Raw genomic sequence first — 14514 nt, forward strand, 5'->3', positions numbered from 1 at the left:
GGCAGACTCAGTGTTTGTTGTCAGTCAATTTCATTTTCTGCCAGTTTGCTGGACATGACTCATATCACAGGTCCACACACCCAATATACGTCAACATGCAACAGGCACAGACCTGATCATCACATTCATTTCCACAGCTGTGACGCTGGAAAGTCAGGTATGAGCACAGCCTGTATGGTTTCACTTATGTAACAAAAACTCTTAACTGAAACTCTGCTTGGAATTTCTCTTAAAATTGATGTGGAATGGCTTGACCTTGTTCTCCCCGTCTGTGCAAGTTTCCTCCGGGTACTCCAGTTTTCTCCCACAGTCCAAAGACACGTCTAATGTGGACGATTCTCAAGACATTCTCTAGCGGATCACAAATCCTTGATGATTTCAGAGAACACATCTTGCCTTTTTTAAAACCACTGTACAACAGCAATTGAACATTACAACTGATCGACAATCGATGATTATGAAGCATATGAGCCTCATGTTGCCAGGTTTCTCTCTTACAGCGCATGTTTACGTTTCTTTTTAATGTTTCATTATTTTCCGCAAGCGTTGCTGCTCTTGCACAGTCCATAAGCGGTCTTAAAGCCACTGATTAAATCTTGATATTCACCATGATCCACAGAAGTGGAAGCGTTTCCATGGTGACATGGGCATCGCTGAACCAGACCAATGAGAAGACTAGCCCAATCTGTGACACGAAAATTGAAGTGATAAAGGCTGCAGTTTAGTCCGGGGGAGGGGGCTCCCTCACCTTGTTGTACATGTAGCGCGGGGGGGGGGGGAGGTGTCCCTCACCTTGTTGTACATGTAGCGCAGCATGAAGTCCAGCAGGAAGGACTTGCCCTTGCGGAAGGCCCCGGCGACGGACACCACCACCACGTTGAGGTCGCGCACGTGCTCCTGCATGAGGATCTGCTCCAGCGCGTGCTCGTCCAGCTCAAAGTTGTGGTCGTCCTCGTCCGCCAGCACGATCTGGATGGGCCGGGCCGCCACGTCCCACGGCTCGTCCTCCACCTCCACGCCACCGGGGGGCGCCGTCTCTGAGTCGGGCATGGGCAGCTCTTCCACTCCACCTCCGCTCCAATCTGCGTAGGGATAGAGATGTGTGATTATCTTTCCCTCAAATTTCAGATATTACATTTTTAAAAATACATTTTTTTTTTTTTAGATTGTAGCATCCAATACAGCAATTATGGTAGTTATAAATGTGCTAAAGTTGTACCATAATTGTTTCACTAATTTTAACACAACGCAAGTTTGGCTTGTGGCCATTTGTCCTATTCTTGAACTCGTCCAGTGTGAGCACCACTTTCATTTTCCACGAACGGTTTAGCATCCATGAGCAGGTGTCCCACTGAAAATGTATTTAATTAAAAATGTGACCCCTCTTAGAGAATCGCTTGCCAAGCGTTAGTTGATCGGACTGATTAAAAATCCCGGGATGTGAATAAGGAACCTTCATTTTCATGGTCTGACCGGCTATTTCTTACAGCTATGAGCCATCAGTGTAAAATCTCTCGCATTTAGGCGACTTACGCGTAGTCCTCTCACACAGGTCAAGACATATAGGGTCCGGAGAAATAAATATTTAATGAGTCATTAGGAGGTGTAAATGCATTTCTGGGAAATCACCAGTACTGGTCCGCATTCTGGGAAATCTCTATAAAGCAGAAGCGTTCTGTTTCTAAGACAGCAGTGGAAACACAGCTTGTTGCATGACCACGGCGCGAAAAAAGACGCATCTCATTCACATCTGTCCTTTTCGCGCACCTTCAGAAACACTGAAGCCCAGCGCGGGTCGCTAACCGAGAGGGCAGCTGACTCCAACTCTGGAAAAAAAGGTATTTAAACGTCCAAGGAGAGAGGGGGGAACAAATACATTCATCTCACCTGACAACGGAATTACATCGTGATTATCAACATTAAGACAAATGGAGAAGGTCAGCCCAACAGGAAACGCACAGTCTTACAAGGTCAAGCCAGCACCAGGGAAGACTATATTAATTACCCACTTACCACAATGCCCATCAACTGAGCGAGGCAAATAATAATAAACAATCTGCACGCGCCTCTCTCTGTAGAGCCGAGTAAAGGCACTCTGCACGCTGGTAACGACCGCTAGCAACGCCAAAGCTAACCTCAGATGGGCCTCCCTCAAACCACCAATCGTCTGGGCTCAATTAGGGCTTGTGGGGAGATCCAGACCTGTCAATCACACAGAGTCCTAGCGCGTAGACGCTCCCGTGCGATTCGTTTCCACGTTGGAAAGGCGGGAGAAAGCGCGCTACATTACCCTAAATGACGGATTAAGGTGCACACAACACCATTAAGGTCAGCGGCTTTCCTTATCTCAAATGTGTCCCACAGGTCAGGCTGAATCTCGCAGTGCTACAGGGAAAATCAATTCTATTCCGGGAAAAACACGATGCATCCGAGGCGAAAGCGAATGAACAGGTTTTGTCAGTCAACTTTCGAATATAACCGACACTGGCGGAGCTACAAATGTTTAGCATGTCTAACCAAAACCCTTCGCCTTGCTTTCTCTCGCTCACGCAACACTCCCGGGTGACTAAGGTTCAGTGGTAAGGGAGGGAAATGCGGGCACGAGATTTCTCAATTTCTCAAATTCTGCTCGCCAACTTGCGTTATGACTGATACGGCAACGAAAGCGATCCAGGCCAAACCGTTATCAAGGCCAATCTTTAACCCAAAATTCAACTAAAGCGGGGATTGAATATCATGGTACAAATTAATGTTTTGCCAAATCACAAGAACATTGAGTTGAGTGATTTAGGTGGATTTTTAACTGCAGGCAGGCATTTTGTCAGACTACTCAGTTTAATTTCAAAGCCAAAACTAAATTAGAATCACCCTGATGTCTCAACTGGTTGGCTAGAAACCATCTTTCAGCAGTCATGAAAATCAGCACACTTTAGACCAATCAGTTGGGTCTTAATTGCCATGTGGTGGGATTTCCATCGACAAGGCCAACCCTCCACAAATGACGTCAAATTGCCAAGTGTTCCCATTGGCTGCCAGTGCTGCCTGTCAATCAGTGCCATCTCTCAGAATTCTAAATGGCAGTTGTCAGTGGAAACTGTTTCTGTGCAATGCAACAATTTCTTAAACTCATAGGATTAAGAGCCATTTTTAGACAATTGTTCAAACACTTTGGGTCACAAACATCATTTAAAAAGTATGAATGGAAATTTTTTTTAAAAAAAACAGTAAATTACAACAGCAGTGCCCCATCGGGGGATCTGAACCGGCAACCTCTGATTTACAAGCGCAGTTCCCTTAACGTGAGATTATGCAGTCGCGCTGGTTAGCAGGCGGTGTTCTGCAAGGACACGGGGAAGGACGCAATCAGGCGGGCGGTGGAGTGAGACGAGGACAGGGCGCCGGGGCGGGCGGGGGCAGGGGGGGGCGGGCGAGGGGGGTCCACCGGGACGACGGGATGCCCTTTGCCTCGGCCGGACAGTCCAAATTCCTCCATTAGCAGGCGAGCCAGAGAGGGTACGCTCGGGACTAATGAGTCGTCGTACGGAATTACACCCAGCGATGACCCTGCGGGTCCTCCCCCCCCACGTCTCCCCACACGGCCCCTGTCCTTACGCCCTCCCTTCGAAGGGAGGGAAATTCGGCTGGCAGGCCCGTCCGCGCGACCTTGACCAAACCGCCGTGGAAAAAACGCAGACTCCCTCTCCGACAGGCCCCCCCCTCCCCTCCCCTCCTCCACCCTCCAAGTGCTGTGATAACACCGAGATCAAAGCGACAGTCCGCTTCTATAAACGAAAAGCCACCGCGTTGCAGATTGTTTACCGCGGTCCGGACAACCCCGGCCAGCGAAGGACCGCTGCCCAGGCCGGCCGACGGGCAAGCGCGCGGGACGCTAATACCTTCTGGCACGGTGAGCAAACAACCCTGACTGGGCCTCTGATGGAAAAGCTTTAAGCAGCCCCTGCAAGTCCGCGTCTCTCTTCATGCACAGACAGAGTCCTGGAGCTCTATAAATACTTAATGGGGAGATACTGGGAAATCCATTTAAGAAGTAAAACGGGCGTTGCTGTGGGCCGGCCCTCCTCCGTCGACGCCGAGCGTGTTTCCACATCAGCTCACGACACAGAGCCACGGTAAACACGGTGTCGCGTCATGCGACTGAGCCAAGGCAGCAGAGCCAAAATGGAGGCAGAGCCAAAATGGAGGCGGTCCGACCGCACTTGAGGAACCTCTGGCATTCCCGTTCCACGTCCAGCCGGGTTTGAGGAACGTGGACACCCTTCAGTCACAACCCCAGGACGAGGAGAAGGAGCAGAGGGAGTTAAAAACGCGGTTCTGGAAACCTCCAGGGGGCGCTGCAGACCTCAGCGAAGCGGCCGCTGAATTATTTAGGCCTTTCGCTCGAACCGGAGCGATATTTGGGGCGAAGCGGCAGGGAGAGGAGGGAGACGGTCACAGGACGATTAGACGCCGCTCCCCGCTGCTCTCAGAGCCGGGGCTTCTCCACAGTCTCCATCTTCCCGAGCTCACTGCTATCGATCCTTCGCCAAAACCTCTCCTCTTTCTCTGACACGAGCCGATCACGTAACCGATAAAGCATCAGGTCCACGGCGGTGGTCCCGCCCCCCGCACGGCGGGGGAACGTGTCTGCAGGCGCGAGGGGCGAATGGCGGACTTAGCGGGTTTCGTTCAGCGCTCACAGTACCAAAGCCTTTAAAACCCCCGCTTTAAATCGCGCCCCTCGCCTTCCCCGCACAACACACCCATCAGACAACGCGGGGATGCACAGCGGGGGGGGAGTGCATTTATCGATCGCTCGAAGACAACCCGAGGTACTTCTCCGAAATGAATTGCCGCTACTCCCCCAACTGACTATTATTTTAACTTATCTCGCCAAACGCAGGGCGAATCGTTTACAATGTCCCGTTCTTTTTTCTTTTTTTGTCATAAAATAAATCCCCCACAATAGACGCGGTAACTGACTGCCCCGCATCGATGAGATTGTCCGTACAAGGCCATTTCACCAGCGCTCGCGAGTCTGCAACCAAACACTGCTCCCATTTTCCCGTTCCCTGTCGAGACAGAGGGTGTGAACCTCACTTCCTGATGGACCGGCTGACTGAAAGCTTCACTTGCATCCAATTCCTCTCTGTTGTGTGCGACCCAACACCCGATACCTGAGGAATCCGGAACCTACGACAAGCCAGAGAAAATAGCAGGGGCCAGGGCCTACCGTACACGTGCATGTGCGTGTGCACGTGCACGTGTGAGGAGGAAATAACTAAACAGGCCTCAGATGAGGCCCTCTACACCCCCCGGACAGCAGAGGGTAAAGGGGCCGTTTCTGCATTTAAAAAAAACAACAGAGATCAGGAGTACAGACAAACAGCACAAGCGAGCGAGACAGGGCCAGAGCCAGAGCCAGGCCTGGAGCCGAGCGGAAGCAGGAAAGCAGTTCTGGCAGGGCACAGCTCCAGGCCTCCAGGTCCAAAGAGAAAAGAGAAAAGAGAGCGTCTGCATGTCAGAGGGGGGGTTTAACGTCTTTCCCCCCTTACCCCCCCGCCCCCAAAAGGCACACTGGACAACGGAGCCAGAAAATCTCCAATCCTGAACAAAAGGAGGAACAGAGGCCATTAAAGTTTTTTTTTTTTTTTTTTTTAAGTGACCTTGTGACTTGGACCGCTAGACTGACTTCAGCGTGGAGGTCCAGCGAACCCCAAGCTGGGTTTAATCAAACAAAGCAGGAGACGACAACGGAGCAACAACTGGTCGCACGCACGCGGCTACCAAGTAACTTCCAGACAAAGAGGCACGCGAAAACTTGTCACGCTTCAAACAAAGCAGCAAATCACAGCCCGATATCAAAACTAATCCCAGATAATTACGCAAACAACAATGCAGTGTGTGAGACCTGGCACTTAATAAAGGACAGATGACTAACTACAGACTTCAGGATGGCATGGGTTTTGGCCTGGTATGGCATGGGCAAGGTGTGTCTGACATTTACTGTACACGCTTGCTTAATAAGACCAATTACTTAACCTCAACACACACTGCTGAACACGGTCTTTTAGAGTACTGAGCACAAGCGACAGATTCATAAGGACATGCAAGGTCAGTAATGGTTCAGGCTAATGAAGCGAGTAAAAGCCAATGGTGGCTGATACCGTGCAGGAATTTGCATGAAATGCGCTTTGTTTCAGTAAGATACGCGCCATCTTGCATGGGAGGCCAGCAGCTGCACCCCCTCCCCCCACCAGCAAGTGAGTGAGTCTTAACAAGTGGTCAGCTACACCCCCCCCCCCTCCACCAGTGAGTGAGTGAGCCTTAACAAGTGGTGAGCAGCAACCCCCCCCCCCTCCCCCAACCAGCAAGTGGGTGAGCCTTAACAAGTGGGCAGCTGCACCCCCCCGCCCCCGCCCCACCTCAGCGAGTGAACCCTAACGAGCGGGCAGCTACACCCCCCCTCCCCACCAGAGTGAACCCTAACAGGCGGGCAGCCGAAAAACAACCTTGAGACGAATCCAAAAACAGGACAAGAAAGAGGCGCTGCCAGCAAACAGCCCTGCGGAGCGCGATAGCGGGTTTTAGCGGGTTTCACCGCAGCGGCGGGGGCGGGGCCAGAACACAGGGGCAGAATCCACACAGACACACTCAGCCCAGGCTGGCGGTCACACTCACACTCACACAGACCATTTATCTCTGAAGCTGCAACAGTGTTTTCACCGATTCACGTGACATTAAAAACAGGAACATACCAAATCACGGGGGGGGGGCAATCATTCAATGGAACTCCCCTTTCATTTCCCTGGTTGGGTAAAGCCAGGGGTCACGTTCAGGTCAGCGGAAGACCTTCCAAAACCAATCCTGCTGGAAACAATGTTTACTCTGGACATCCTGTTTCCAGGCCTGCATAACCCTAGAGAGCTGAGGTGCATTCGGAGAACACCCCTGCTGGAATGGAATACACTTTAATGCATTGTAAACACAGACACTTAGGAAACAGAAATGCGTTTCACAGCGATGTACGTTTTTTTGACCTTTCTCTGGCCGTGTTCGCTGATCTCCCAGACCTTGGCGTTTCCTGTGCGAGAGAAAACCACCGTCTGTATAGCGCTACATATAGGTGAATCGCAAGATACACATTGCTCAGCCTTTCCCCAAAAGCTGCAGCTCGTTAACGAGGCATGGGACACAGGCGGGGGCGGAACTTCAGTGGTTATGGTCTGGGAGGGGGGTTGTAAAAGAGTACCAGGAAGGTTCATGTGGGGACGGTCCCCATCTCCTGGCTGCATCACAGTCTTATATTAACACACTCATTTAGCAGACACTCTTCTTCAGCATAGGCCCCTTACACAATTAGATATTCGCAGAAGCAGTTCTGGACACATTCCTCTGCTCAAGGGTATCACGGCAGTGACCGCCAAGCACCCTCCACCCCCCAACACCCCACCCCATGTCACCCCCACCTAGGAATTGAACTCGAAACCTCTTTACAAGTTACAAGCCCAGTTCCTGAAGCATTACGCTACACTGGCAGCCCGTTTTGTCACAAGTGGAATGAAGGAAATGTCCGTCTCATTCAGTAAGCAGACCCTCTTCTCCAGCGACTTCAGCAGCTATACAGACCTGGTTAGCAACACACTGAAACCAGACTTATTGGCTTACAGGCGCAACATCACCAAACTGCTAATGTGTGTTAACTAGGGATGGCGATTTTCAGCTAGTTCACAGATCAAGGGATCGCATAACGTGCGATTCCTAGACGATTCCTAGCACGATGAAGAATCTATTTTAGAACACATCTTAGCCGGGCAGGACCACTGGCTGCATAGAAAATGCATGAACGCAAAACAATGCACATCAGTACCCAAGTTTTTCCATCATAAGTCTTAAAGCTTAGTTTATTGTGTCAATAATCACAGCGTAAGATACGACGCAAAGATCTTTATGTTCAACTCGCAAATGCTGACCACCCACAAAACCAATACACAACTGCTTGGCTGAATACTCAATTCTGATTGGCTGGGACATGTGTATTATTATTATTATTATGGAGTAATTTCATCATTAGGTAACCTGGTCGAGGTAGTCTACTAGAAAGAGCCGTGCCTTGGTATGTGGCAGCCTTGAGGGCAAGGGGTATTTGCTACAATACCCAAGTAGGCCAATGTTTCCGTTGCAATGGAACTGCATATTTTGAAACGCATGTTTTCATTACAATTGATGGAGGCTGTAAATTTGCCTTTGCCGGGAATTTCCCTCAGCATGGCATTCAAACTGCATAATGCTCAGCTGCTCGAACACTATACTGCTTATACAATCAAAACGTGTGTTTCAAAATATCCGTTTCAAAATATGTATTTGCTTTATTCTGTTCAAATTAGATGAAGAACTATACTCTATTTTAATGCGTTTCTTCTTCTTTTACGTAGGCTGCTGTATGATAAACTAATAATGGAGAAAAGTTCCAACACATAGCTGTACATGCATAGCCTTTATGAGAAAATAAAATCAATCCATTACCCGTACCGATCTCTAGCCTTAACTATGCCAACTGATAACCATTGAACTCATGATCGTGAATGCAGACAACACAAGATGACGTCGTCACAAATACCATAGCAGTCACTGAACCGTAAGACATTACGAGCATCTCCCACGTTAGGAATTTTATGAGAATTTAAGAGAGGAATTTACAGAGACGACAGATGGCTGCTCACAGTACTGATCTCTACGTCTTCAGAAAACCACACACCAGACTCAGGACACGACTCCGGTGGCAGAACAGCAAGGCCGTGCGTTCGGGACGCTCTGAAGGGGAGCACTGCTACCCCCCTCCCATTGGCTGTATAACCTGCAAGCCAGGCTCATCTACGGAAGGCTCCCGCTGTGGAGCCAGACCCACGCCCCACTAGCCTGCAGCCACAGCAGTGTAATAAAGAGGATGAGAAAGCCACTTCACACGATAACGTTGTGTCCACAGTTAGGTCGGCTTTCTCTGGCTGTTCAGCCGCAAGGACACAACACAGCTCCCCTCCATGAAACCCCCAACCCCCCCCAAAACCCCCAACCCCCCACATCTCCACTGAAAAAGACCCAAGGTGTACTACCTGGGCTCTTCAACTTATACTGCCTGTACATTTTTTATTTTTATTTTTTATTTTTTTAAATAGTACAGGGAAGCCAAACATTTCCCACATACCAGTGTGAAAACACGGTATGAATAAAACTTCAGTACGCGAGCGTAAACAAAGCAGAGGCCTTCTGAAAACAGGCACAGTCATGACTTTCTATTCGGTCAGCAGTGGGAGGTGTGCTGACCGTAACCCTGCAGATCGCAGTTACTGGACACGATCGTGTCATGATGCATCTTGATAGCTCTCTTTGCTCTTCCCCTCAACAATCAAAGGACCAGGAGCTCATCGCTGTTGGGCCGCACTCGGTCCCCCTCAGCCTATGAGGCGACTTCTTCACTGCAGGTGAAGAGAACCTAGTTTCCCCATTGGTTTGCCCAGACACTACTCTGAGATGGCTGGGGCAGAGGATCACGGAAAATGCGTGTAGGAATGTTAAAGATATGAATCGGTATAAACAGGAACTTTAGCCTGTTCATCCACCATAAAAGATAATAACAGCAGCAACACTGCGACTATCTCTGGCCACTGCAGCACTCTGGCCTTAAAAAGAAACACAGGTTATGCAATCTTATACATTAAATAAAAGATTTTAAAATATATACAATTTTTAATTGGTATACCAAAGACCAATTTAATAACATTTTATTTTACTGCAACTAAAACCAATTGCTTTAAAAATACAGAATGTTTTTCTTTTTTTTTTTTTTTTTTTTTAATTTGCAAATAAACATACTGGGGTCGATCTAAAAGTCATTTGGCGAGGGTGGAAAGAATTGCGAACGTTGGCAAGGATTTAAATATTGCACTTATTACTGACAAATTCACCGTGGACCCTTATGCTAAATTTTGCGTAAGAGCAGGGGATGTCTGGAGCACATTAAACATGGCTCTCATCTGGCACTTCCTCATGGACCGTATGCTGTCCGTTTAACACCAGAGACCCAGATGTCACCCCCAAGCACGGACAAGAGGGGAGGAAGGTTACAAATGCCCCAGTGTGGCTCAGTAACCGGGACCAGCCCAAATGCCCCAGACCAGCAACTGGGGCACCTGTGGGGTAGCTACAGGGCACCTGTGAGCTCGTATCCGTACTGCACAGCAACAGCCGAGATTCATCCAGTTCCGTAGCGAAACTGCCAACAGCCCAGCTTCAGAATCCGTAGCAAAACAGGCAACAGTCCGGCTTCATCCAACTCCATGACAAAACTGGGATAACGCACAGCCTCTCTAGAGCTTGGGCCACTTGCCGAGGGCACCGAAATGGAACAGAAGGTGCAGGCGGATAGCCGCATTCTGCACTCCCACTGACCGCGAAGCCAGGAGGATGCCGCTCATTTCCCTGTGTTTTTCCACGATATAGCCCGAGACTCCAAAACTGTCCCTCATGCATGGTGCACGGTAAAAAATATGCACACTCGCCAAATTCAAAGTAAATAAAATTCAATCTTGCATTAAAAAGAGGCGACATTGAAAGTAACGAATGGCGCTGTTGCTTTTCAACAGTAAGAAATACTTCCACGCCAGACTTGCAGAGGATTACTGAAGCTGCAGTACAGCTCTCGGACATGTCTTCCAAGCCATTGCCGCACTTGGCTTCCAAGCCAGAAATCGCTCGGTTCATACGATACCAGGGGGCAGGTCGGTCAGCCAGATCCGCGAAGATCATTTACATGGACTCCTGTCCTGGTGAGATCGGAATCAGCCGGGTGATAAGACCAGCACCGCCAGGCGCGGTGACCGCGCAGGAGGGCGACGACTGCCGACGCGCTGGCTCGGAACGCGGCCGCATTTTATTATGAACGCCCCGCGAAAATCGCCCGTCGGCGTGGAAGCCGCAAAACTCTTCAGCCCGGGCTCCAGTGAGCGCGCTCCAGCGAACGCGGCTTCCTCTGCAAACGTCCCGCTAACAAACCCGCGGGAAGCAACGCCATCAAACATCGCCAAGGCATTACAACCTACCGCCATGTGACCTGGATTGGACTTCCCATCAACCGCTTTTCTGGGGAAGGGATGGGTAGGATATGCTCAACATAACAAGGTGCTACCTGACGTGGCCATGCTTTTAGTTTCATGGAGCTGAGACAAAGTTCACAAAGTCAAAACGGTCCAAAAGCCATCAGGCATCAAAGCTTGGTGGAAATTACTGCCATTGTAAATTAAAGGATTTGAAAATTTACCGCCACACACAACAGCATATGCAGACAGTGTTCATTCTGGAGGTATCCAACCAACATATCTGTCACAAGGAGCTTCATGAACGAACTGGCTTTCTACACCAAGTAACAGACGTAAAGGTCAGTGAGACCAAAAACACAAATTTCCCCCCTCTCTGCCCCAGTTTTCAGAAAAGCAGAAACACTGGTCCCCCGGCTATACTCCATCTAAGGAGCTTTTCCTTTTGCAATAACTAAAGTAATTTAACCCCATCATCCTGTTCCTCAGCTCAATTTCCCCAGTTCCAGACTGAGACTAAATTTGGTAAATTTCGTCACCAAAGGATTAGGTCGAAACACAAGCAAATGCTCTCTGTTGGGGCCTATTGCAACTTCGGGATGGTTCCCAGCCAAGCAGGTCCAATGTTCAAAGGACATGCAATGTTTGCACGACTGACAGAAATGCAAAGGTACAGGTTGAACAGCTGCCACTTGTAAACATGGAAGGCTGTTTTACCACTTTGCGCCTAATACAGGATTTATTTCTTGACTGCCAAAACGGCACAAAGTGGAGTTAAATAAATGCGGTACACATTCATTTTTATTTCACTTTTAAATTCAATTTCACAGATTCAGGCATTCCCGCCAGCTGAAAAAACGTGTCCCTGGGTCTTTGGCAACAAAACTTTTGACGTCACCTGTAGAACTTCCCAGGATGAGAGGAAATATGTAAATTCTAGGTAAAGAGCCTCCAAGTCATTAGTAATATGCAAACTTTGAGGTAACAGTATTCCCGCCCTAACAAGAATTCAGCACTGCAAATTGATTTAAAAAATTTTCAAGTGCAATTCAATCAGGAAATGTTAACAGTCTATTTAAACTTCAGTTTGAGTATAAATATGCCCCTTTTTACATTTTAACGATAACACAGCCGTGAATGCCAGATATATCCATTGAGGGAAGCAGAAGACTGTAAGCAGAGTTAGCACACAGAAACACGTTAACTAGGCTGGTAAGTGTTATTAGTTATTCAGCTACAGTAACTGGCTACAGATGTATTAGTCAAACTACCAATAAAATGATCATCAGCACTCCGTTAATAGCACTAGTTATTGAGATGCAACTAGCGATTAGTCAACGAGAGTCAACGGTTACCGCAGGGCAGGTATCATAGGTCGTCTAAATGAGCGTAGGACACCTGTCAGTTAAACAGATCACAACACAGATATGGACTAGCTACGATGGCGCCCTAACCATAATGGCTAGTCCCAACAATCGAACAGCTGGAGTTAAAAACATTTGGCTTGAAGCTACCGATGATCCATTTCTATAAACGCAGATTGCGGTAGTAGTTAGATAGCGTTACCCAATTTCAGTCAACTATACTAACGTTCTTCAAAGTGGCTAAAATCGACGCATTAGCCACAAAGCATCTTAGCCAGCTACATAACATCTGACATAACCAACCACCCCCTTCCCCCAAATACCTTATAGCTAACGCTGACATCTAGCGAATATGCTACTAGCTCGCTAACAAGCTAGCCAAGGTTTACCACACTGAAAATGGGGGCACGATAACGGTGGACCGTTAATTACAGCTAACGTTACGCTAGCAGGAGGTTTGCAGTAAAAATGATCACGCCGTATATCAGGAGCCAGTCACCCAACCGCCTTCAATAGCCTTTGACCCTGGCAGTCTAAAAAAGTCACCCGTTAGGTTTATCTTGTTATCAGTGAATTTAACGTGCCGTCCCTACTCATTGGAAACAAAAACAGCTCAGCCAAACGGGACAAATCATTGAAACAATTGAAGCCAGCTAACTTGCCAGCTAGTGCTATCTTACATGGCTAGTGATACAGGTACAGGTAGTCTAGCTAGCTAACTAGCTAGCTAGTGTTAGCATGCATGGCTAGTGATATGCTATACAGATAGATAGCGGACCAGATAGCTAACGTTAGCAAACGAGCCAGCTAGTGTTAGCTTACATTGCCAGTGATATGCTATACAGATAGCTAGCGAACCGGATAGCTGGCTAACTAGCCAGATAGTGAACGTTAGCTGCCTATGAGTAGCGCAAATAGCAGCACATACAAGAACAGCCCGCTCTCCCGTCTTCGCATTTCGCCACTGTTTTTGCGCATACCGCATGAACATCGACGCCGTTGTCCAAAAAAACTGAAAGTGGGATAAAATACATTTATATACTACCTTCTTCAAAAACGAGGTTTTTGCAATTTTGTTGTGAATGATTCCGATTCCTCAACCCGCTCTCCTCCGCCATCTTGTTCTGTTTAAAATAATCAAATGCAGCTGACGTCCAGAGCGCTGATTCCCCGTTCGCCTTTATCAAGTTCAGACAGCACAAACTGCGTTTCCGCTGGGTCCTAAGCAAACCTAAATTCGATGCGGCCACGCTAGTGATTTGTACAGCGTCATATCGTCCACGTTTTATCGCATACATTAGAATCTGTCAGTCACATTTTTATTTCAGGACAGTTTCGACGGCGCATTAAACTGTGTTAGTCACATTTCGAATAAACAACACATGGGAACATAGTGTCTAAAAATAATTATATTTCCTTGTTATAGCACCAAACCATTGACTTAGTATTGCATTATGTAGGCCTATGCTATCACATATTTTCGAGCTTTTTAAAATCCTCTTGGAAGCCAGAAAGGGACAACTACATTACAGCCATCATAAAGACTACAATACATCACATTTTCTCTTAATATTACATTGTGTTTGTCTTCTTTTCTAGCACAAACCCTCCAGAGATACAGCATCTGTGGGGGTAATAGGCCATTTGTGAATGAAGTGCAGAAAGTAAGTTGCTGTATCTTTATTCATTATTTAGGATAAACTTTTCACTCTAACTTCATCCTTTTTTTTTTTTTGCTCGGCACAGAAAATCTCCATGATTTGTTCAGTGAAACCAGTTTAATAACAAAACAATACACAGATGTCTCACTCAAGGCAGTAAGTGGTTAAGGTACCCTCCATGAGTGAGGGCCCAGAGCAAGCTGATTTGTATAGCAGAACCACATTCCTCGTTTCTCTCAGTAGCTTAGCGTTGCAAATCCAAAGCCTGGGCAATACGTTCAAGTTGCATTGCTTTTGTAAAGGGTTTCAGTTGAACTGCTGTAGTGTCATGCAGTAATTTATAATTTGGTATTCTTTTGACTAATACATACAATATACTGTGTTTAAATTTTCCATTTG

General features: G+C 47.8%; 1 protein-coding gene across 3 annotated transcripts in view; it reads right to left on the reverse strand.

Moving 5' to 3' along the window:
• Positions 1-13637, reverse strand: part of LOC135244933 (atlastin-2) — a 33174-nt gene extending 19537 nt beyond the window's left edge. For 2 of the 3 annotated variants that reach the window (XR_010327099.1, XM_064317629.1), the window contains exons 1-2: positions 13500-13637; positions 793-1082 (exon numbers count right to left, since the gene is read on the reverse strand). Coding sequence is in view for 2 of the 3 variants with exons in the window: in XM_064317629.1 (XP_064173699.1) it covers positions 793-1082; positions 13500-13572 (363 nt within the window). In the remaining variant the exon portion in view is untranslated. Of the gene's footprint in view, positions 1-748; positions 762-792; positions 1083-13499 lie in introns of those variants that run through there. The other variant, XM_064317639.1, reaches the window with a different exon arrangement.
• Positions 13638-14514: the final 877 nt, after the last annotated feature.

The sequence above is a fragment of the Anguilla rostrata genome, chromosome 2 (genome assembly GCF_018555375.3).
Source record: "Anguilla rostrata isolate EN2019 chromosome 2, ASM1855537v3, whole genome shotgun sequence".
In the NCBI taxonomy this organism is placed as follows: domain Eukaryota; kingdom Metazoa; phylum Chordata; class Actinopteri; order Anguilliformes; family Anguillidae; genus Anguilla; species Anguilla rostrata.